The sequence below is a fragment of the Telopea speciosissima genome, chromosome 10 (genome assembly GCF_018873765.1).
Source record: "Telopea speciosissima isolate NSW1024214 ecotype Mountain lineage chromosome 10, Tspe_v1, whole genome shotgun sequence".
NCBI lineage: Eukaryota > Viridiplantae > Streptophyta > Magnoliopsida > Proteales > Proteaceae > Telopea > Telopea speciosissima.
The window spans coordinates 34,262,356-34,284,261 of record NC_057925.1 but is presented as its reverse complement, the minus strand read 5'-3'; the positions used below and the strand labels follow the sequence as shown (position 1 = coordinate 34,284,261).

Here is a 21,906-nt window from a genome sequence, read left to right as displayed (position 1 = left end):
CCTCCACTCCTTGGTTGTCTAATATTTGTAATTTGGACACCTTCACTCATCTCTCACTAATAAATGATCGCTTTAGTACCCCAAAAAAAAAATGAACGGTAAAAAATTCACAAATGTGTGACTCAAACTGCACACCAAGCACATAAATATGGGCCCCACATGTTCTCCTCTACCCCCCTATTTACGGATTCGTCTCCTACCGCTCCTAGAATTTTTATCCTCTCAAATACGATGCATTGAGCATCCGACAGTGACTATGAGATAAAACATGTTCTCGGATTTTAAAGGTGACTAGATGCACTGCCCACCATCGGATGCACTTTAAGGTGCACTGCGGACTTGAGAGGATAAAGATCCACCACTCCTATTGCCCACATCTCCATTTGGGTGTTGTAGCAAACCAGAAACTCAAAGCTCACATTCCATGATAAACAATACACATGTTATAAATTATAGGGAAAAAGGAAAAAAGAATGCTAACCAGTTGCGTGATTAGCATAGTTCCTATGCCTAACTAGATACAAACCAATACCTTTAAGCATGAAAAAGACTGTTCAGCCCCAATGAAATTAAAAATCGCATCCAAACCAATGCCTTTGTGCACACTTTCATTGGCTACCATGCTGGTGCAGGGGCTACATGACTGATTAACATAAATTATATTACACCTGACAGCCTTTTTTTTTTTCTAGAATATTGGTAGTAAGTACAAGGAAAAAGGAAGGTAACAACGGGATACATCAAATCCTAATACTGCAACCAACAAAGGTAAAACTCTTTTTTAAGTTATTAATTAATGTACATACACCCTACACCTCAAGGTAGGGAAAAGCCAAGAGAAACAACAACAGCAGCAGCAGAACCAACAAGCACCTCTGAGAAGAAAAGTTCCAAGGCCCTTGCCACAAACAAGGATAGCCCCAACATGTCTTGAGGTTGAGAAACAAGGGTTATCGAACACTTTTAATGAAAAATCCAAGGAAATGTACCCCATAACAACTCTTCAAAACTTTCATATGAACACACAATAGTCAGAAAGAGCTTGTCCTTCGAAGTTGATACTTTGGTTCAGGAGGTGGTGCAGATGGCAACATCTTCTCCAGTTCCTGCAAATAAAGATGGCAAAGATTGATTTATAAGGGCTTCCAGGAAACAGAGAAAGCAGAGCAAAAGAAAACTTCATTCTTCCATTCCACAACCCAACAAGGACTTCCTGCATTCATCATCAATGTAGTCTTAAGGTATAATGTACTCTTGAGGAATTTATTGTTCGACATCAGATGGAGATAACTGTGAAAAGAGATTACTATTGTTCTACACTGCTTTAAAACATAAAAATGCTGTCAGGAGGTGCAGCAATAAGATTCATTCCATTTCGGAAACACACAGCAGACCAAAAAAAAGGGCCATTACCCAGTGCTGGTTCAGCCTATGTGGGGTCCTGGGAGGGGTGAGTTTGGAGTCGGAAACACACAGCAGACACAGAACATAAAATTGGAAGCACTGAACAAGACTTACATGAGGTGTTTTTATTATTCATTAGGCTAAAGATGAGAGGCAATATCAGGTGAAGATGAGATGATATCTCCCAATAAATTACAGCACAAAAAGCATTTATCTCAAATTGAGTTATAGACCCAGACTGATTGTGACTTGCATCTCTTTATAAAATGCAGTTCATTCAGTTCAGGTTGACAATAGCCTAAAACAAGTTATAATCAGGAAATGCCTCACCATACAATTGAATACAGCATTGCACAGCAAAAGCATGCCACAAAATGGACAAGTACGGGACTTCCTCAGCAGAAAGATGCAGAAGCAAAGTCAAAAAATAATAGCAATAAGAGCTGAAGCTCTGATTTGGATTGCATGCAGTCATCAAATTCATATTTTTGTTGAACTAGTGCTGCACTTTTACCAAAGCTACATCTTGGGAATCCATAGTCAGACAAATTTTGAAACCAATCCAATATTGCCTCATTTACTCATGGATATAAACACAAAAATTCACAACTTCAACCGGAGTGAATTCATGTTTATTGACTATGTTTCAATGATGCCCCACTAGAACCAAGTAACCATTGCATGTGTCTCCTCATAGGTTCTCACTTGCCAAAGAGAAAGGAAAAGGAGGGAGGAAAAGAACAATAGTAGCATTCTACAACCATTCGTATCTACAGATAGGGGATGAGTAAACCAGATCCGTTTAGTAGGAAAACTGATTAGGTTACCCAAATGTCACAAAATGAACATGAACAGGACTTACTCAGCAGACAGATGAGGAAACAAAGTCCCAAAAAATAGTTGTAATCATAGTCAAAGCTCTAAGTTGGATCACATGAAGACATCAATTTCATATTTGCATTAGACTGGTAGCACACTTACTTTACCTAAGCTACAACATCCTGAGAATCCATGGTCAGAATTAAGACAAATTTCAAGCGGATTCAATGTTACCTCGAGTACTCATGGATATAAACGAGGACATTCACAACTTCAACCACAAAGTGTACATTAATTATCAATGTTTCAATGATGCCCTATTATGTCATGCGGCTTAGGCAGCCAACTGCTGTGGTTGAAACTTTTATCCCAATAGATCCCAAGCATGTGGGCAGAAAATTTCTTTTTCTTTTTCCCTTATGGAAAATTTTTAAACTCCATCAACTGGAGTCGCTAGGAGAAGACATAAAGTGGATACAGGCAGGATGCAGGATACAGTTGATGCAAGCTAAAGTATCAAACAAATGGTCAATCGAAAAGGTCACTTATTTGGTGGACAATTACGATTGACCACATCCTCTTTGCATGTATCAAACAATGGGGACATATTCCAAGAAGGGATGAATGACCCTAGAAAAAAGGATAGCTTAAGACAGGCACTTTTATCTGGTCAGAATAAATCTCTAGTAATCAATTCCTTTTGGTTTCAAAATTTCAGTTTCAATGCCCAAAGTATGGTGTAACGGCACTCAAGAAAAAAAATATGGTAAAGGCCCATGGAATCTTTCAAATTGGGGGAGTGTGCTGCATCTGGAGTATAATTTTTTCTGATAGAAGCTACATTTGCCAAACCTTTGATGCTAGTAATATCTACCGCATTGGTCTCATTTTTTTATTAGATCATACCATGAGCTATAAGAATGCTTCGTAGTTCATATTTTCAGACAAATGACTTTGGACTCCTCAAGCATGTTTAGAAAATTATCGTGGCAATCATGATGTGATGGCCTCGTCCTGAGTCATCACAAGTGCATGTACTTCAATGGTTGAAGTTCTGTGATGTTTTTGTTTTCGGTGTTTTATCACTTAGTTTGCAAATTAGCTCGTTTTAGTTTCTTCAATATGCTCATTAGTTGGTCATTCTATGTGAACCACCATATTTGCATACATGCTTACAATACCTTACTAGTAATGCCTTTGTAGCATTGGTGTTGAACTCACAATATTGAATCACTCACATAGACCATGCTATGCACCTTTGAAATGCTTCATTTTACTAAATCAGATATTTTCAGACATTTGAATTTCTTGGCTTAAGCAATCATCTTATGATGTCTTGTTAGCCATTCATCTTGAGCATGCTTTAGATGTTTTTGTTTAAATATTTGAGTATGTTAGTTTAGGATTGTATTTTTCATTCTATTTTAGTACAGTTTCCACAGGGCCCGCCTGCTAGAATAAGCGGTCAACCGGACCATATCAATGGTCGACCATCGCAGCGGGTTTAAATCACCAGGGCCCATGACTTTTTTTCACTTTTACTGTTGTTTTTTTCTCTTCAGGACGACCGGGGCTCTTCATTTCTCCATCCAACCTTGCATCCCCTTGAGCAAATCTCCAAAGGATCCTGCCATTCTCCTATTCACTGAAAGTCACTATCTATGGCACCAAAGACTGAAAAAAGAAATCACGTTGTAGGGTCTAGCTCTGGAAACCCCAGAAAAGAGAAGAAAGGAAGAAAAGATTATGACAATGCTATATATGCTGGACCTAAGAGGCTAAGACTCAAGAACTCTAGGAGTTCTATGAGAACTGAAAAATCTCTCAAGGAAGGTACGTTAATAAAACCCACTTGGTGGACTATGAGATTGAGGATTTGCTTCATGCCCTAGGATGGGAGTCAATTCTAGAAATCCCAGAGTTATGTTATCCTAGGCTAGTTAGACTGTTCTTTTGCAACTTGTCCATAACCATAGATTATGGCAAAGAGTATATTCAGAGCTATGTGAAAGGAGTTGAAATATTCTTCAGTGCAGCATAACTTGGTGAGTTTTGGAATTGTCCTGCGAAGGACGTGGGGTATTTTTCTACCCTAATGATCAGAATGGGGAAGTGGCAGACAAGTCTGAGGTCTATGAGTCCATCTGCAAAAAATATGAGCATGATCATAAAGTAAAGCTGATGAGTCTAAGAAACCGATAGAGGTTTCTAAGCACAATTGTGGGGTACAATATACTGCCTAGGAGTGGGCACCAAGACGATGTTTTGACACTCCAGGTGGACATTGTATAGTGCTTAAATGTCGGTAATCAAATTGATCTTCCATTTATTATTTTGACATTCATGGCATTATATGCCATTCAGAGATCAAGGGCTTTGTTCCTTTTGGGAAGATCTTGATCAAGGGTCCTCTTCTCCTTCATGCTTTGATCTACATCAACTCTCCCCCCACTTAAAAGAAACTCAACCTCGTGTTTTATTAAGTATAGGGATAAGCTTTGTGTAATGCTAATGTACATTTCGTTTAAACCCATAGCAGAATTATGGTAGCTCCTTGACATTAGGAATGAAGTCTTGAAGGCAAGGAGTCCGATCTCTGAAGTATTCTGGTGAAACAACAAATTCTATGTGTTCAACTTCAATATCAGACATGTACTTGATTGCTGTATCCACAGAGTCTTCTTCCATTGTGTGACCTCCACCTCTTCAAACTCCACTACAATCTCAAGCTCTCAGGGTTCTTCTTCTTGGTGGTCCATAGTCACCTCAGTTGTTTCTTCAACTGTAGTGCCAAGTTCCTCATCATCCACTGCTTCAAACTCTTCGGCGTAAGCTTCGACAATAGGAACTGGCTCTTCCTTGGCATCACAAATTGCTGGAATCAAGATTCGAAATCTCGGTTTCGAGGCCGGTTTCGACCAGCCAGGAAATGGAGATTTCCCAGGTTTCGACCGAAACCAGGTCGAAACCTGGTGCTTTTTCTCAGCCAACTCTATACCATAGTTTTGAGGGCCAAACAGTTGTTCTTTGCCCTGGTTTTTCCTGAGCAGGCTATTTTTGACATTTTGAACATAATCCATTAAGTAGTATCATTAAAAATATACTCAAAATGGTACCTGTGGTTGTTACCCAAGTTTGCTAGTGTATGCTGAATGATCTTATACAGTGTACGCTAGGCTTATTATAAACACTAAATCAACTTATAGATAAACTACTGGAAAAAATAACAATAGTAAAAAAATTTCGACACCGTCACACCGTAGATCGGCCGACGATGTCCAACATATATTAAATAGGTGTCCATCCATTATATATAACCCATACTTTTTCCAAAAATATGTTGTGGAAAAATGCTTTTTAAAATAAAATATTAATTGAACTGCACAAAAAATAATCCGACTCTGTAGAGTTGTAGATCAGGCCATTCTTGCAAACAAATAAAGTTTTGAAAGAATTCTACCGTGTATTGTAGTATATTGTACAAAAAAATTTGAATTTGGGAAGAAAAAAAAACATTATTACCTTGAAGCTTCAAGCTCCAAATGAGTGTATAGAAAGGTTGATTGAAGTGGTGGATGCAAGAAATCTAAGTTAGATGTTGAATTGAGGCCAAAAAGTAGAGTTTTGGGGCAGAATTTGGTCCCTGCTGTCGAAACCTGCGAAATCCACTGTCTCTTGGTTGAAACTGCTCAAAATGAGCAAGTTTCGATCAAGTTTGAGTCTTTTAAAGCCTTGGTCCAACCATGTTTCGGTCGAAACAGGTCGAAACCATGCACAAGTTGGTATCGAGCCTCAGTTTCGTCTCGGTTTCTTGTGAAACTGAGATATCTCGGTCGAAACTGGTAGTTTCCGACTGAGTTCTTGAACCATGGCTGGAATTTCTGCAACATTGACCTTAACTTCAAGTTCTTTCGCTTTGCAAAGGGGTCTCTTTTCTTCCCAAGGAGGTGCTATACATGATTCTGGAATGCCCATACTTCACTGCATTCCAACCAGTCGTTTATCCAATCGAGCAATTCGTGATTCAGTTGCATCCAACTCCCTAAAAATATAATCATAAGCCTTTGGGTTGTTGGCCAAATCAGAGAGGCGCCCTTCATATAATGTAGGAGTAGGGTACCGATGTCCCAACCTACAGTAAGGATCAAGGTACAAAACCTGGAAGTACTCTACTGGTTGGTTGAGTAAGAATTCATCGCTGAATATTGCTCTCCAGAAACACAGAACAAAAGGTGCCGCAGGTCTGCTCCTGCCTCCAATCTTCAGAATATCAAATGGGAATGAAGGCACCAGTAAAAAGTTATAACAGCCCTGCTAGAACCTCCTTAGATGGTCTTAATACTCTCCAATGAAACTTAGTAATAGTGAAACGACAGAGAAGATGGAAAAGAAGGGTATGCAACAAGCCAAATAACCAGAAATAGCAACTAGGTTGCTTGGATGGAACTGTTGTTCCAATTGAAGGAAGGGGCTTATGGTTGGAACACTCCTTCAAAATTTCAACCAAGATCAATGGTTGGATACTGAGATATCAATAGGCCTCAGAATTAGAAGGTTAAATTCAGATTTAGAAACTCACATATATAATCAAACCTGACCAATGGATTGGATTCAATTTACCACCGAAGGAAAGATTCAATGAGGGTATTGTATTGACAAAACCTGGACTGTATTGGCTGGCTGGATCAAGAGTTATCGCCACTCGAAAATCTCTGCAGAATCCTTCAATAACAAGGAGCCGCAAGGGGTGAAACTGGGATATTCAAGTCTTAATTCAACGGGACTCAATGGACTGATCTCCAACAACTCCAGCACTGGTAATAGAAACTTCGAATGTCTCTCAGGTGTAGGTTAACCCACAGAACAATAAAATAGAAACAAAAAACAAAACAGAAAATAGAGAAGAAGGGAAAGAAGGGGACAGAAGAAAGATATGTAGGTATCTCACCTACAGTAAAGAAGGTATCCCACCTATCTCCACAAGGGCATCTCACCCAGTCTCTCACAGCAGCTGAATCAAACAGCAAACTGGCATAAAGCCCTTTTTTTTTTTTCTCTTAAACTCAAATCATGCCCGTTCTCTTTATTTATAATGCTTTAACATAGTCATTACAAAATTAGCAACTCCCGATATCATGGGGAGGTTGCCTGGCTGCCAATAAAAACTGTAAAAAAGAAACTAACATAAAAATAGAAACTCAAGTAAACAGCAACTAAACTAAACCAGCCAACAAATCTTTCTTCTCTTGCTATCTTCAATGGGACCCACACTAAGTTTATGTGAACAGTAACCATGTGAATAAAAATAGAAACTTAAGTAAATAACAACTAAACTAAACCAGCCAATAAATCTTTCTTCTCTTGTTAGCGTGTAGTGGGTAGAGGAGGAGTTTGTTTCAAACTCTACCACAGATTTAGAGTTTGAATAAACGTGTTTTTTTTCCTTTACATTTATGTGTAACCAATGATGGAGAATAAATGGAATGAGATTTTGATATTGGTTGGTTCTTCACGATGGTGAAATTGAGAAGCTTTGTGTGACTTCCTGTTGGTAAGGCAGTGCTTTCATCCTCCTCCTATTCTTGTTTCATATTTATGCTTCTGTATCTCAGGTACGATTCCTCTTTCCCCTTCCTTTATTCTTCTTCTTCTGCCCTATCCTTGCACTGTTTTATTTCTTGGTTCGGCAGCTTCGGCGGGAGGATGCCATAGAGGAACCACTAGCCTGTGGCTTGCTAAAAGACTTCTCTGGCTAGTAGTTCCTCTATGGCATCCTCCCAGGCTCCTAGCCTTTCGGTAGTTTCAACCCAAAAATACCAATTTTGACTAGTTTCGACCAAGTTTTAACCAGCCCATGACATGTCAAGTTTTGCCTAGAAACTACCAGGTTTCGGTTGAAACTTGGGAAATATCAGTTTCGGCCAACCAGCCTCGAAACCAAGATTTAGGACCTTGACAAGTTGTGCTTTAGTCCGGTCACATGTATAACATCATTGGACTTTACTTTCCTATTGTTCGGCTTGACTGTACCCTTCCCAACAATCTTGGCACCATCATTGTTGCCAAACATCACTAAACCTCCCTCAAGTTTCTCAAACCTCCCCTCTTGCCAACAGTCATGTGACTTGAGCAACCACTGAAGAATCTAGAGAGAAGGTCTTCTTGTGCCTTGAATGCCATCTATGCAACTAGAGAACTGTCACTAGTTTCTGATGCAGATCCAAGCATCCGCAAGGAAAACAAGCGACCCTAACCATAGGGCCATAGTTGGAGCCTTAGTTTAGTTTTATACGTAGTTTCTTTTAGCTTTGGTTCATTCTATACTTAGTTTTTTTTTTGAGCTCTTAAATTGAACCGGTCCAACCAATGGTCCAATTTAAGTGACTCTTTTCTATTGGCTAGTTTTGTTTTAATCCTATTGGCTCTTAGAGCATCTTTTAAGTAATTGTTTTAAAGCTATGTTTTGTCCCAAACCCCTCCACGATTTTTAGAGGGAGAGCTTTTAGATTTGTAATAGGATTGTGCCTTTGGCCATATTATTTATTAATGAAAGCGTGGGAGGCTCCCCCACAATTTAGACTTTGAAAATTCGATCTCTTTGCTGCTGCCATTGTTGCTGCTGGTTATCTCCTTTGAGAGTGAGTCTTGTGAGTCATATCAAGACAACCTTGTGAGTCATATCAAGGTGGAAGGGTAGGTGGATCTCCTATGACTCTTTGCATCATGTAGATCGGGAGGTTCTTCTTCCAAACTGTCTACAAGGTTGCTGCCATTGAAGTTCTTCCATTACAAGTAAGTCATTTACAGAATTCTGCAAATAACCCTTCTTCTCATCCTCTAACCTAGACCTACATTCCCCAATCGATCCCCTAAACCCTAGCTTCGTCTACTGTCCATAAAACCTAATTCCCTCCATTAACTTCAACCTAAGTTCATCCACAGCTCCCTTACCATTATCCCTACACTCAACAGCAGCCCCTGCCCCATTCCACTATTGCAACCCTAATTTCCCTTAAACCCTAATAAAGCCCTAAAGCCCTTAAACCAATCTAGACCTAACCCACCATCAAAATCACACCATAATACACTCGAACCACCCTCTCACTGCCAATATCACTCGACCAGAACCCCTTGACCTAATTCCCCCTCTAAACCCTAGATCTCATCATTCCCTTCATTTCCAAAACCTGAAACCCTAAACCTAAATTTTCTGAAATTTAAAATCTCATTCAAACCTAATCAAACTTAGTTCATTAAAACCCTTAAAACCTGACTAGTTTTACCAAATAAAACCCGACTCCATTCTCCCAAGTATAACCCTAGATCTGACCTAAACTACCCCAATCTGTCCCAATCGGCTAGCAGTTTCAGAACTTCTGTTCACCTGGCTCCTAGTGGGATCCTATCCTATCTAGGACTACCTTAATTGGTATCAAAGCCATGGATGAACATGGCAACCCAATTGTGGATCCAGCACTACCACCCCCACCTGATCCTATGGCTGTTATAATAGAGATGCTGCAGAAATTGAATGACAAAGTGACAAGATTGGAAGAGTAGAGAAACACTCCTAATAGGGACAGTAATAGTCCTCTATTAGAAGATAGATATCAAGTGGATTCAGAATTACATGGAACTCTGGGAAGAGAAAGGGATCACAGAGATCACTCCAGAGATCACATAGATCAATCCAGAGTTCACAGAGACAATTCCAGAGGTCACAAAGATCACTCCAGAGATCACAGAGCACTCCAGAGATCACAGGGAAAGATACAGAGATCACAGAGACAGACATAGATATGACAGAAATGACAGAGATGGGCCCAGAGAAGATAGGAACAGAAACAGAGAAGAGCCTAGGAGGCATAATTTTGAACAATACATGAGGTCCTATTTTACAGATGAAGTTTCCAATCAAAGGTATGACACTCAGAAGGTGAAGCTCGAGTTAAAGGAGTTCGATGGGAACCATGATCCTAGGGCATTTTATGATTGGCTTGCTGCCCTTGATGATTACTTTGACTAGTATGACTTGCCTGAAGACAGGAAGATGAGATTGGCACGTACCAAGTTGGTTGGCCTTGCCAGAGAATGGTGGAGAACTGTAGAAAGGGACATGGAGCTTGATGGCCTTGCACCCACTACATGGGCTGATATGAGATATGATTTGAGGGGGAAATATCTGCCCAGGCATTACAGAGCACAGGTACAAGATCAATTCAACTCTCTACGCCAAGGGACTATGACTGTATCTAAGTACATGCAAAGGTTCGATGCTCTATCTTCTCGCACTGGCACGAGAGAGAGTACTGCCTAGATGTTATCTCGGTTTCGATTGGGATTGAGGGCTGATATTGTCAGAGGTATTGGAGTAGCTGATATCAGAGATGTATAGGATTGTTTTGAGAAGGCATTGAAGGCTAAAGAATTATTGGCTGGAAATAGACGATTTGATTCCTCTACTGAAGACACCAACAAAACTTTTCCAGCATTCAAGTCTACTACCAATCGTCACACTCAAGCTGGAAATTCTGTTGCTGGTCCTACTCGATCAGGTTACTCTGTTGGTAGTTCTTCTCGCCCTATAGCTCCTCCACATGCTGATCACAAGGTTAAAGCCCCCATGGACAATAGTAATCCTCACAAGTGTTTCCACTGCAATGAGATTGGACACTATGCTAGGGAGTGCCCCACAAAAGCATAAACTTGTTAATGTGGCTGCAAAGGCAGAGGAAACCTCTGATGATAATGATGAACATGGTTTATCTGCTTATCCCCCATCCGATGATGATGACTTAGCTAGGTACTATGACGATTTGGGTGGTGATGTTCGAGGTGTTCATGTTATTACTCAAGTCTTGATGGATGAAGTGGCAGAAGATGAAGAGGTGGTTGAGAGCATTCCACAAGAAGGCAATGACATTCAAGATGCTGTTCTTGAAGAGGTAGAGCTCGATGAGAAGGCTATTAGAAGACCCTATAGAGATAGACCATATAGAGTTTGTGATGCCACCTTGGTTCTTTAAAGAGAAGGTTCCACGACTAGAAGACTTTATTCCTAATGTTCCTGCCTCACCAGAATTCTATCTGGGAAGTGTTAAAGCTACTAATCACATGTTGTTTCGCCCTCATCACTATAAAGTTCGAGGTCAGATTTCTTCAAGCCGGGACAGCACTTGGAATCCTGCAGATGATGCAAGAAGTTCACCCATTCGTCGGAGATGAATGTTTTTAAGACGGGGAGAGTTGATGCAGATCCAAGCATCCGCAAGGAAGACAAGCTGCCCTAACCATAGGGCCATAGTTGGAGCCTTAGTTTAGTTTTATACTTAGTTTATTTTAGCTTTGGTTCATTTTATACTTAGTTTTTTTTTTTTTGAGCTCTTAAATTGAACCGGTCCAACCAATGGTCCAATATAAGTGACTCTTTTCTATTGGCTAGTTTTGTTTTAATCCTATTGGCTCTTAGAGCATCTTTTAAGTAATTGTTTTAAAGCTATGTTTTGTCCCCCACCCCTCCACGATTTTTAGAGGAAGAGCTTTTAGATTTGTAATAGGACTGGGCCTTGGGCCATATTATTTATTAATGAAAACATGGGAGGCTCCCCCACAATTTAGACTTTGAAAATTCGATCTCTTTGCTGCTGCCATTGTTGCTGCTGGTTATCTCCTTTGAGAGTGAGTCTTGTGAGTCATATCAAGACAACCTTGTGAGTCATATCAAGGTGGAATGGTAGGTGGATCTCCTACGACTCCTTGCATCTTGTAGATCGGGAGGTTCTTCAAAACTGTCTACAGGTTGCTGCCATTGAAGTTCTTCCATTACAAGTAAGTTATTTACAGAATTCTGCAAATAACCCTTCTTCTTCTCATCCTCTAACCTAGACCTACATTCCCCAATTGATCCCCTAAACCCTAGCTTCGTCTACTGTCCATAAAACCTAATTCCCTCCATTAACTTCAACCTAATTTCAGCCACAACTCCATTACCATCATCCCTACACTCGACAGCAGCCCCTGCCCCATTCCACTATTGCAACCCTAATTTCCCTTAAACACTAATAAAGCCCTAAAGCCCTTAAACCAGCCTAGACCTAACCAACCATCAAAATCACACCATAATACACTCGAACCACCCTCTCACTGCCAATATCACTCGACCAGAACCCCTTGACCTAATTCCCCCTCTAAACCCTAGATCTAATCATTCCCTTCATTTCCAAAACCTGAAACCCTAAACCTAAATTTTCTGAAATTTAAAATCTCATTCAAACTTAATCAAACTTAGTTCATTAAAACCCTTAAAACCTGCCTAGTTTTACCAAATAAAACCCAACTACATTCTCCCAAGTATAACCCCCTAGATCTGACCTAAAATACCCCAATCTGTCCCAATCGGCTAGCAGTTTCAGAACTTCTGTCCACCTGGCTCCTAGTAGGATCCCATGCTATCTAGGACTACATTAGTTTCTGTTCTGTCTTCTCCTTCCAAACCCTCTACTTGACATTGATATTCTGAATTGATTTCTACTTTTTTTTCCTTTGAGGCTTAGTTCTGAGGCTCTATCTGTTCTGTCTTCTCACTTGGGGTGGCATAGATGGAAACACAGTTCTACACTCCTTTGCTATATGCCATCAAGGGTGAGAATGAGTTTCTGCTTGCAAAGGTGCTTGGCCTCACATTGAACTTGCAAGTGGAATTTTTATGACCAACGATATTACTTGAAGCAATTACCACACCTCCATGGTTGAAGCACTTGAAGGGTAACTTTCCCTTGTACTTTCCTTTGTCTCTGTTCAGTTTTCTGACAAAGATTGCTTCCATCTCATCATCACTGCTCTCATCCTCCGTCTCTTGCTTTGCTTTCTGATTTGTTGAGCCTTGAATGCTGCTTCTTTATCAGTCGATTTTGTTCTGCCAATTCTAATCTCCTATGCAGTTAAGGAGCCATGCATTTCATCCATACTGACCACGTCCAAGTCCTTTGCCTCTTCAATGGTGGAGACCATGGAATCAAATCTAGGGGGTAGAGATCTGAGTACCTTCCTCACTATCACTGGGTCCTTGATTTCTTCTCCAAGCCTAGTGATAGCATTCACTGCCTCATTAATTCTCAATATATAGCCTTCAATGTTCACCTCCTCATTCATCTTCAGGCTCTCAAACTGACCCCGGTGAGACTGAAGCTTGCCTTCTTAATCTTGGCATTGCCTCATGGATGCTTCTGAACTTGTCCCATATTTCCTTCGAGGTCTTGCAGCCCATAAATTTTAAAAGTTCATTGTCAACTAGCCACTCATGATTGCATTCTTAGCATTTGAATCATCCACATACATTCCACACACCATAGACAGAATATAAAGACAAGACAAAGCAAACCACAAGAGAGGCAATCACAACACAGGGTATACGTGGTTCACCAGTGTGACTATGTCCACGGTGCAAATGACTTCTTCGGCTACAACCCAAATCCATCCTAGGTATAATGCAGTATACACTTTTAGTGGCACCCACCGCAAGGAGCACCAACCTCTAGGTTCTTGTAGCACCCAATCCCCTATCACCCATTTGATTGTTACAATGCATATAATAAAATGGCAAACACAAAATGCCCAATATAAGCCCAAAATTTGACTAGGCTTTTGACAAATACCTTGCCTACAGTCTTTAACACTTACGGAAGGGAAAATGCAAATAGAGAGTCTAGTCACAATAAACCTTGCATCTTCTTTTCTCCTACTTCTAAACTCCTCCTCAGCACGAGAAAGACTTCACATGGTGTAGACAAATGCATGGAACTCTTCCTTAAGCCCTCTTCAAAAACCCTGGATTTGTAGAAAGCTTTTCTCCACTTTTCTTCTAAACCCTTGATTGTCTTCGCAAAAAATACGAGGAAACCTTCTTTTGGATGGTAGGTAGCTCCAATAAAGGCCTTGAAGGTTGTGCTCTAGGGTGTCTTCTCCTTTGGAGTTAATCTCTTGTCTTTCTCTCGAGTGGGGATTTTCTTCTCTATTTTTTGAATAACAACTACCCACTTAAATAATCTAAGTGACTTGAAGACAAAGGGCCCATGAGTGTCGAGCTCGACATGCGAAATAACTTAACGTCGAGCGAGCATCGACCAACATGGCCTCACCATCGACAACCCTCTTTAAGTGTCAAACAGAAACTATTGAGGGTCGAGTTTGCCAGTCATGCATGTCGACACGGATACATCAGGCTTCGACACTCCTTCGACATTGAATGACTGTCGACCTCATTTCACTTGGTGTTGAACCCTCTTTTGATGTCGAACAGAGAGTGCTGAATGTTGAGTTTGTCATCATGCCATTCGACAAAAAAAATATCCACTCGACATCAAGTGATTCGACGGACATGGGTTTGGCGTCAAATATCCTTCTTTCAATGTCGAACTTTATGCTTTCGATGTTGAATCTGGGCAGGTGCCGCATTTCTCCCTTTTGCTGAAACTTGGCCTTTTCTTCACAACAGACCTACTCCAACCACGGCAATCCACCCATCACCTCAGGAGTGTATAGAAGTGTCGACAACAATGACAACACTACAGCCACACCATATTGCAACATATTAATATTTTCTTCCACTTTAGCCAAAGATAAGGGTCATAGGAGATAGAGTTGTTTCAGTTATGGAATATTTTTTCTTCTTCTTTATACGTGGATGTAATCCTTCAATCAAAAGGTAGATTGGAACAAATTGACTATTGAAGTTGGTTATCGTCATTGAGCTGCCATCCTACGTGACCGATTACTAGAGTTTATCAATGCTTGTGGTTCCCTCTCATCTTCCCTAATCCCTTCTTTCCTCAAGTAGGTTTTCCCAATTCCTTTTCCTTTCGTTCTTTGTCCTTCTTTAGTCTTCTTCTTTTCTTTCAATTTTCTTCTTATCTGTTTTCTCTCCTTACTGGTGGTACCCTGTTTTCCTGACAACTTTTAGCAAGCCTAAAACCTCCACATCTGATTACCTTCTGATCGGATTGGTACCAAATTTCATAACTGAGCCTTATTTGTTTAGTCCTCTTAGATTACGTCTTTCTTATGAATTATTACATCGGTTTATATGCCGATTACATAACCTGCTCTGTTTTCTGGTTTTGCCCTACAACTATCCATCGCACCATCCCATCCTCCATTAGAGTGTTATCTTCCGGGCTGAATCTATCCACCAGGGCGGGTGATGCTGCTCTCAAAGTTTCAGCTCTATTTCCACTGTTTCTAACAAGTTACAGCTCCACCCTTGAGGTAACAGCTTAATGTCATTTTCTCCCTCTAATATCTGTGTCATGAGGTAGAAGAATTGAGTCTTCTTATTTGCATGTAAGGCCAGTACTTACACAAATTACTGAAAACTCCCTTCTTTCTGATTTTTGTTTTATTTTATCCTGTCTTTATAAAATTCCAGAAAAGCCCATATTCCCTTAACTTGTTTCTGTTTTTACCCTATCTCCTCTGAAATTACAGATTTGTTCCTTCTTTACTTTAATTACTATTCTGTTCATATTCTGTTTATTACACAAAAGGGGTCCATAGCGACCAAATTTAGGGTTTTGGAACCCTAGGTTGCATTAATATCTCTCAGACGGAAACAACAAATGCTGGTGAAATTGGGGGCATGTCACAAGAAAGCTTTGGATCAGAAGAACTGCCTCCACATGATGCCTCAGAGAGAGGAAATTTATTACAATCATGAAAGACATCAACATAGACCAGCCAACCACAAATAGCCGGGATAAGGGTCACATTAAAGTACAGTCATGTCTACAATCAGTACCAAAGATTTGATTAATTACTGAGATGTATTAGCATCATACAGGGAAAAGTTGAAATAATATTCTTATTGTTGATATAACAAAAACACATCCAACTTATTATCATGTATACCATATCTAAACAACTAAGCTAAAAGTGCAATGAATTCAATAGGAAGGAACAGCCTTTTCTTCATCAAAGAAACAATATTTCATAATAATTCCCAGTGCAAAAAATATGTAAATCAATCTATCCTAACTAAATCAGTGAGGCACCATGACGCGGATCCAGGGTTTCAAAACCCGACTTGGACCACTTATGGGCCCACTCAAACAATTAAAACTCAAATACTGGGATGATAAGGCAATTTTGTAAATAATCTCAAGTTTTTAAAGAAAGATAACAAACTTGTAATAAAGCAGAATCTAAAAGGATTAAAAGTAATAAAAGAAAAAAGGACATAAAAGGGGATTGATTTATTAAATAGGGATATACTTGGAAGGATATGTAAAATGTGGACAACGGGGAAATAAAGAAGGAAAGGTACCTTCGGAAAAAAAAAACAAAAACAAAAATAAGGGTCTGTAACAACCCACAATCTGATTTTAGGTTGCCTTCAACCTTGTGACTTCATCCAGGGACAGAAAACAGTGTAATACTAAGGAGATAGCAACTCTTCTCGATCCAGTCTAAAACTTCAGACGAAGCGTCGCCACACCATGTTCTATTGATTCCAGCAAGAACTAATCGCAGAAATCAACTAAACAAGGAGTATTTAATCCCTGAAATCAGAACTGGCGAACTTCTCAGTTGCAGGTTTCTTCAAAGGTTCGAATTTCAGAGCAAGGGAAGCTTTTGGGTATGGATTGCACTAGGGTGGACACCTAACACCTAAAATCTTAGGCTGAAAGAACCATTATTAAGGGAGTTCATAGATTATATATAGAGCTGCAAGTGTCGCCCACGGCAGGACCAAGGAATGAAACAGAATAGGAAAAGGCAGAAATAAAGATAAAAGAACAAGGAGAGAAGAAAACAACAGATCAACAAGGATTGGAGAGAAGAAGAGAGAAGGGAGAAGAGGTCTCACAACCTGATTTGTATCATTCTGGTAACAAAACTATTCAAAACCATCGTTCCAAATTCTGAATCTTGCATGATCACAATCTATTTTTCAAAGAAAATAAAAGTCTCGTAATAGTAATCTAAAACTGAAATTAACCTTAACTCTAACTAGGACTCATAAATAAATTCCTAATAAAGCTCTAAAAAGACTTTGAAAACCAGCTACACGCTCTCTCTAGTTCAACCCTATCTAGGAGTCCATCAATAGTAATCAACCCAATTACAGATAAACCCAAATAATAAAATTTTAATAAATAAACTAAGATATCCTACTAAACCCAAAAACCCAATTGGACCCGGTTCATCTTCACATGGATTCCCCAACGCATTTGGGCCGGTCCAAGGAATTGCTTCTACATCACACCATTAAAAAACTTGAGTTGATGTGGCACCTTTAGGCTTCAGCATGAAGAAGCACCAAACTAACCCGAATCCCCCCCCCCCCAGCCAAACAAACACTTCCCTCCTCTCATACACAATGTTTTTTATCAAAATGAATGCCTGCAGAATCCATACTCAAAACAACTTAATGCCTGAACAATGTGTTGGGTGTGATGCATATGGCTATCAATCATACAAAACAGAAGCCATTCGGAATCAAGACATCCAACAAATTTCTGCACTCCTGTTCCCAGTCAGAAGCCAGATAGGCAACCTGTTCTTTTTACTTTTCCCATACTTTAGTATAACAAGTCCCAACACCCCTTTGACTGAAACTAATACAGAACAAGTCATAACTTAACTGCATCATAATCTATAATCTGGAAGATAAAAGGCGAAAAACTGAAACTAAAACAGAACAAGTCATAAACTTAACTGCATCATCATGTATAATCTGGAAAACAAAGGGCAAAAAATAATAGGCCTCCAGTAAAGGAGAGGGGGGGGGGAACAAGTGCATGGAAAAAGCTGACAGAAACATACTTTCTGTTTCTTAAGCCTTTCGTTCTCCTCTTCCAGACGTGAAACTTTGTTCTCCAGTTCATTAGTGTATGCCTATCCGTTGCCAAATGTAACTTTGAGGTCATTATCAAAACAAAGAAAAACCAGCATTGCAATTAACTTCTAGAACCAACATAGAGCTGCAGACTCACCTGCTTCCTAGCCCGTGATCTGGCAGCAGACTCCCTATTCTTGATCATTCTCTTCTGCCTTCTCTCAACAGTCTTCTCCATGACATCTCCTGGGGCAACCCGTTTCCGCCCCGGTGTCTGTGTATCTGATAATGTGCCCATCAAAGGGGATGATATTGCCATTTGGCTGTCAGGATACCCCACATCCAAAAGAGGGCTTGCACTCACAGTAAGAGGCTGCGGAACTGGGCGTGTAGGCATATAAATCCCCATCATATTTTTCTGTGGATGTTGAGGCTGTGGCTGTTGCTGCTGCTGTTGCTGTTGTTGCTGCTGCACTGAACTGAGTGGGTACTGCAACCATTGGGCCTGTTGTGGGAAACTTTGTGGGGACACTGCCATCAAATCAGCCCCTGTGGCAGGCACAGCATTCGGTTTTTCAGTAGAAGCTTCAGCAACAACACCTGCTTTCACCAAGAAGTCTTCCAATGTCATCTCACCCAAAGTGGGTTGGCTCTCCTGGGCTTTCTTCTCTTCACTATTCTTCGTCTGCCCTTGTTGGATATCTCTCCAAACTTCATCAACAGTCTTCTTGCTCAGAGCCCTACTTAATGTCAGGCTCGCCTGACGCTGCAGAGACGAAGCCGAAGCAAGTTGTCCAGCAGAGGCAGCATTCTCAGTGTCCATTCCCATGGTCTGGTTAGCCTCAGCAGTCCACACATTCTTGAGAAGCTCATCCAAGTTCATGCTACTCAGTGGTTTCCCCAAGTCCCCAAAATGGTTCTGAACCTCATCTAGAGTCAGATTGTAGAACGAGCTTTGACGAGACAACTGCTGCCCACCACCACCACCTTGAGACCCCATTGTCTGAATCCCCATTCAAAGAACAGTCACCCTAAAACTACCATTCCATACCACAAAACTAAAAACCCTGTTGCAAAAACCCTAGAAACCCTAGAATCCACAACAGGCAAGTTTAGATTCCTACTGTTAACAGATCCACCTGAACTGCCTAAATACAACCACCAAAAATTTTCAATCAAGCCAGAAAACACACAAGACCGAAAAGACCAGTAATTACTTCAAACACATTAATCCACACAAACCCCTAAATGTGCTAAGAGTGTTCGGTCTTCAGTCATATCTACACTGAAATTTTTGAAAAAGGGATGTCACTCAAGCACAAGATTATAAAACGGGTTAAAAGATTTTCCACTGTCGAATAAGAAAAACAAAAGCCGTTATTAACCACTATTGACCTATCCTTTGAAGACGTTGACTCCAACCCCCAACTTCACATTTGAAATGAAAATAGAACATATTATCAACACTTCCGGTGCAAACATATATAAAATAGGAAAGAAGATCCCATTTTTCCCAAAATAAATCGAATCAGAAAACACCTCTGAACCAAACAAAATCCGACCCAGATCAAATACAAAAAACACACAAAGAAACATAAATACTTCTATCAAAACTCACAGGAACCCAAAACCCAGAAATGAGGCTTCATCGCATCTTACATCATACAAATATCAAAGGCATTTCCAGTAAAAACACAGAAAACCCAGAAACAATTCTGCAAAATAGAGCCCACAAATAAATATCTGAAGAATCCTTCTAATGTACAACCATCAAATTCTACCCCGAAAACTATTTCTCAAAGAATGCAAGAGAATCCACACTTGTTTTGACCGACAAAATAAAACGACCCACTGTACTTACATGCAGTAGGATCCGATCTGAATCTGAAAAACCCCAATTCTTCATCAGTCGTTATACATGGAATGAACAAATTTGCAGTGGGACAAACGAGATGGAACCCAAAACCCAAGTTCCCATTTTTCATTATAAATAAATTGAAAAGCAGAAGAAAAAGGTCATCAACAAACTGACCTGTATATTTATAGGGGTAAGTCTTCTGCATGGACCCATCTCCATTGTAAGTGGTCAGTGGACTTACGTCTTGTCTTCCTTGAGATACCTAAGAGAAGAGCCGTACCCACTACCCGCAGGCTACAGCCGTTTACAGTTACTATTACTATTGTATTACTACTGTTTAATCCCGTTTCTTTAGGGTTCAATTCACAATATGTTTCTCTTATTAACGTTGGATTGTATGCTTATACCGTTTTGTTTACCAAAAAAAGAAAACATTTATACCATTTTGTACTTTATCAGAATAAGTCCCTTTTGTTACCAAAAAAATATGATTTTAGAATTTGGGATATTTCTATGATAATCATTGTAGAAACTTATATGATTTTTAAAAAAAAATGGCTTCAATACTGATTCAACTCATTGATTGGTGTCTTGTTTAGTAAAGCTACTTCTGCTGCTATTCAAGATATGATCATCCATAAATTAGGTGTTAAACGCATGGGAGAAGGAATATTTGGAACCATGTCTTGAGTAGGGTTAAAAATAAATTAGGGATCTGAGTTGAGCTAGACTTGTAATCAAAGGCATCAAATATATTCTTACCAACTTCGATAACTTTTCCTTCTTACTTTTTTGGGAACATATGTATCAAATTATATGAAACTTTTGAGGCTCACGGATAATATTGTACAAACTCTTCTATTTTTATGTTAATATAAACTCTTTTTTTTCTCGTTAAAAAAAAATATCCTTACCAACTTCGTGTGGTGGAAAACATGAACGAAGCAAGCGAGATTGTAGTGAATCCATTGGATAAGGAGGCTCGGTTTTGTTAATGCCTTTCTTTAGAGTGATATTGTGATTAGGAGAACTCTCTTTGATTGGCTAGGTCGAATCTCAATTACTGATTAAAGACCAAGCAAAGTATATTTGACCATTTAAGTTTAAACCATTGTGCCTCTATGGACTGAGGTGCCAATTTTTGTGGTTAGTTGACCATCTCTTGTCCAGTAACCACTCGAAAGGAAGCCGATATTGCAGGGCTTACTGAGTAAAGTGTAGTCTGAGTGGATCATAGAACCGAGATGAACAGGACATGAACTATTGATTGTATGCATTTGTAGAACAAGAAGGCGATCATCAACTGCTGTCAATTGAGATGGCTTTCGATACTGCAGCGGAGCCAACCAAAAGATTCCTTGTGGAAACAATAGGAGGAAGGATGGATGGCCCAATATTCTAATTTCAACACTGGAATCAAGGACAATGATGAGGGCGTAATCAGCATGCCATACCTGAAAGCGACGGTGGCTCCATACATGGGAACTAAGGAGGTGGTTGATTCTGGCTATTTGAAAGTTCCCCTCCTTTCCTAGACAGGACGTTCTGAGTTAATAAAGTCGGTCTCTAATTCAATTCCTACTGTATTGGAATTTTTTTATTTTCCAGTTACTATTTGTAACAATATTGATTCAATCAACTCTAGATTTTGGAAAGGATCAATGGATGGTAATAAGAAATGGTCCCTAATATTTGGAAAACAATGTATCAACCTAAAAATTTTGATGGTATCTTGGTTTTAGAAGTTTTGTTATTCATTAATTAGGCATTGTTGGTTAAATCAGCTTGGCGGATATTATTAGTCCGACCATCTGACTTGGGGGCTTAAATTTTGAAGGCAACATATTTTGCCAATTCAGTTTAGAGATTAATCCACTTTATTTAAAAGAGGTTCTGTGATATGGAATGGTTTAAATAATGTGTTACCTTTGTTTAAGAAAATGGTGAGTTGGAAAGTAGGAAATATTAATCATATTTTCATTTGGAATGATCC

General features: G+C 39.7%; 1 protein-coding gene across 4 annotated transcripts; it reads right to left on the bottom strand.

Annotated features, from left to right (window-relative positions):
* Positions 1-751: 751 nt before the first annotated feature.
* On the bottom strand, positions 752-20,069 carry LOC122642948 (ABSCISIC ACID-INSENSITIVE 5-like protein 2). 4 transcript variants are annotated; one of them, XM_043836565.1, is made up of 4 exons: positions 19,917-20,069; positions 18,213-19,058; positions 18,043-18,114; positions 752-1,106 (listed from the first exon to the last, which is right to left on the bottom strand). In XM_043836565.1, the coding sequence occupies exons 1-4, from the start codon at positions 19,959-19,961 to the stop codon at positions 1,032-1,034; spliced, it is 1,038 nt and encodes a 345-aa protein (XP_043692500.1). In that variant the 5' UTR covers positions 19,962-20,069; the 3' UTR covers positions 752-1,031. The 4 variants fall into 4 exon arrangements, with proteins under 4 accessions (XP_043692500.1, XP_043692502.1, XP_043692501.1 ...); XM_043836567.1 differs by having other exon boundaries at positions 18,213-19,092; positions 19,917-20,067; XM_043836566.1 differs by having other exon boundaries at positions 18,213-19,145; positions 19,917-20,057.
* Between the last annotated feature and the right edge of the window lie 1,837 nt (positions 20,070-21,906).

What these genes read in the sequence shown, in the direction of transcription:
- LOC122642948 (XM_043836565.1), bottom strand. Translation starts at nt 19,961, where the DNA reads ATGAAGAATTGGGGTTTTTCAGATTCAGATCGGATCCTACTGCAT. An exon ending in CAGATCGGATCCTACTGCAT is followed by an intron (nt 19,059 to 19,916) that starts GTAAGTACAGTG and finishes ATGGGGATTCAG; the next exon opens with ACAATGGGGTCTCAAGGTGG. An exon ending in GATCACGGGCTAGGAAGCAG is followed by an intron (nt 18,115 to 18,212) that starts GTGAGTCTGCAG and finishes GGCAACGGATAG; the next exon opens with GCATACACTAATGAACTGGA.